Source organism: Mastomys coucha, unplaced genomic scaffold (genome assembly GCF_008632895.1).
Source record: "Mastomys coucha isolate ucsf_1 unplaced genomic scaffold, UCSF_Mcou_1 pScaffold14, whole genome shotgun sequence".
NCBI classification, from domain to species: Eukaryota; Metazoa; Chordata; class Mammalia; order Rodentia; family Muridae; genus Mastomys; species Mastomys coucha.
This window is the reverse complement of record NW_022196896.1, coordinates 130,469,335-130,471,998: the sequence shown is the minus strand read 5'-3', so window position 1 is coordinate 130,471,998 and position 2,664 is coordinate 130,469,335. Positions and strand designations below refer to the sequence as shown.

Genomic DNA, 2,664 nt, shown 5'->3' with positions numbered 1-2,664 from the left:
AGTCAACGAGCCAACAACCATTAAACAGCAAGCCAAATTAAAGTAAAAACATTATTTGTGGGCTGGCGAGAGAGATGACTCAGCAGGTAAGAGCACTGACTGCTCTTCTGAAGGTCCTGAGTTCAAATCCCAGCAACCACATGTTGGCTCACAACCATCTGTAATGAGATCTGATGCCCTCTTCTGGTGTGTCTGAAGACAGCAACAGTGTACTTATTTATAATAATAAATCTTTAGGCTGGAGCGAGCTGGGCTGGAGCAAGCAGAGGTCCTAAATTCAATTCCTAACAATCACATAAAGGCTCACAACCACCTGTATAACTACAGTGTACTCATATACATAAAATAAATAAATCTTTAAAAAAAGAACATGATTTGTTTAAAAAAACAAACAAACAAACAAACAAAAACCCCAACTTTCCAGGTAATAAAAAGACAACCTTTAATAACCTTCTATTGACTGGTCTTATATATGAGCAACATAATTATAAATTCTTTCTTTTGAGGGAATGTGTTCAAGACAGAGTTTCTCCTCTGTGTAGCCCTGGCTGTCCTGGCCCTCACTCTGTAGACCAGACTGGGCTAGAACTCACAGACCCAGCTGCCTCTGCCTCCCAAGTGCTGGGATTAAAGGTGTGCACCACTTCCACTTGGAGTAAATTATTTTTTAAATTTGAAATCATAGAGCTAGAGAAATGGCTCAACAATTAAGAACACCACTCCTGCAGGGCAGTGGTGGCGCACGCCTTTAATTCCAGCACTTGGGAGGCAGAGGCAGGTGGATCTCTGAGTTCGAGGCCAGCCTGGTCTACAGAGTGAATTCCAAGAAAGCCAGGGCTACAGAGAGAAACCCTGTCTTGAAAAACAAAAACAAAAAACCACCGCTCTTCCAAAAACCCTGGGTTCAGTTCCCAGCACCCACATGGTAACTTACAACTTGCCACTACTCCTGTTTGAGGGACTAATACCCTCTTCTGGTTTCGATGCACCCCCAATATGCATGTGGCATACATACATACATACATACATGCAAGCATCAGGCAAAATACCCATAACATAAAACAAATAAAATATTAAAACAAAAATTTTTTAAAAAAATCATCTACTTTAGACTCAAAATGTTTTTAACAAGCAGTGTTACCCAACGTGAAGGATCACTGATCAAGTTAATAAAGAGTGCTGACAGCTTTGTCCGTCGGATTTCTTGACATGTTGCACAGGAGACAGCCATGAAGCACTCAGCGCACGCCTTTCTGACGCCCCACACATTATCGGAGCAGAGCTGGAAGAACCGGGGCAGCTGGGGACACAAGGAGGCCAGTCACTTCCTGCCTTTTCTATTTAATGGTGGATATTCTTAAAACATACAAAACGTATTGAATACTGGAACTCAAGAACTTCTAATGAATCACACCCAATTTATAATTCACTCTAGAAAGGCAAAGCACCAACAAACACAGCTGGATGCCATCCAAGAGCTGACAGCTGAGCTCCTCTTGCCTTGGATGGATAGACATTCTAGGCATATGAACTTGTGCATGGGGCACATGCATGTCCCAACTTAACTCCTCTGCTACAATGTGGAAGTGCCATCAAAGCGAGTACTCTAGTAAAGCAAGAGCTCTAGAGAGGTTCAAGACTGAGCCACTATGTACACGTGGGCGCTAACAGTGCCGCTGCTTTTCACACTGTCCTAGTGCTTAAACAAGCACTCCTTATCAGAATACATTTCAGGCGCTACCTGGCAGCTCCAAACTCCCAAGCATCACTCTGCTTAGTCGCAGGGCATGCTAATAAACTCTATCCTCTGCACTGCTGGGTCTTTAATGCCTCAGTACTTACCAACATTTCTTCTGTAGCTTGCTGGCCAACTACACTGCAAATATCTCCAAAATTGGCAGCACAGACCTGTAACAGACCCATCGCGAACATGTCAATATCACACGAGTCCCTTAAACACAACCCTTACATCCCACATACCAGAGCACCATGCATTCTTAAACATGGAGACCAAGAGCGGATGCAGACTTACCTTTCGGACATGAAACATTCGACAATCACAGCACATCTCGCAAAACCGGGGCAGGATGAGACGCTCAGTAATGTCCTTCCCAACCATGGGGGCCATCTTGCACATGATCTGAAACAAGTGAGAAAAAATTCATAGTGAAAACGTCTAAGGCCTTTTAAGTTAAATTTAATAATTTAAAGAAACACATATTAACCAATATCCAGCAAATGTACTAATCTAGGGGAAAATGATTTCTCTATCATCAGTTAATAACTTAATCATTTTGCCAGTAACTTTGAAAGAAAAAAATAGGAAAAAGAGAAAAAAGAAAATTCCACCTTTAAACTTAGCACTTGAGAAGTAGAAGCAGGTGGGCTATGAGTTCAAGGCCAGCCTGGTCTACAATCAAGTTCCAAAACAGCCACGGCCATGTCTCAAAACACCCAGCAGCAGCAGCAGCAGCAACAACAAAGCGAGTGCCTGTTCAAAAGGCGAGACTGTGTCCTCGAGGACAAGTGCTGAGTACAGCTGTGTCTGAGGAAAAGCTCCACAGAAGCCCCGGCAGCTTTTGAATGGGGGAGCCAAGCCTGCCTTTGCGTAGACACAGTCCCCACGCCTGCCTTTGCGTAGACACAGTCCCCACGCCTGCCTTT

General features: G+C 43.6%; 1 protein-coding gene across 5 annotated transcripts in view; it reads right to left on the bottom strand.

The window, feature by feature from the left end:
* The window catches only part of Ppp4r1 (protein phosphatase 4 regulatory subunit 1), a 57,564-nt gene that overhangs the window by 27,352 nt on the left and 27,548 nt on the right, over positions 1-2,664 (bottom strand). For all 5 annotated transcript variants that reach the window (XM_031368605.1, XM_031368607.1, XM_031368606.1 and 2 more), the window contains 3 exons: positions 2,033-2,140; positions 1,843-1,908; positions 1,142-1,300 (listed from right to left, as the gene is read on the bottom strand). In XM_031368605.1, coding sequence (XP_031224465.1) covers positions 1,142-1,300; positions 1,843-1,908; positions 2,033-2,140 — 333 coding nt within the window. The remainder of the gene's footprint in view (positions 1-1,141; positions 1,301-1,842; positions 1,909-2,032; positions 2,141-2,664) is intronic.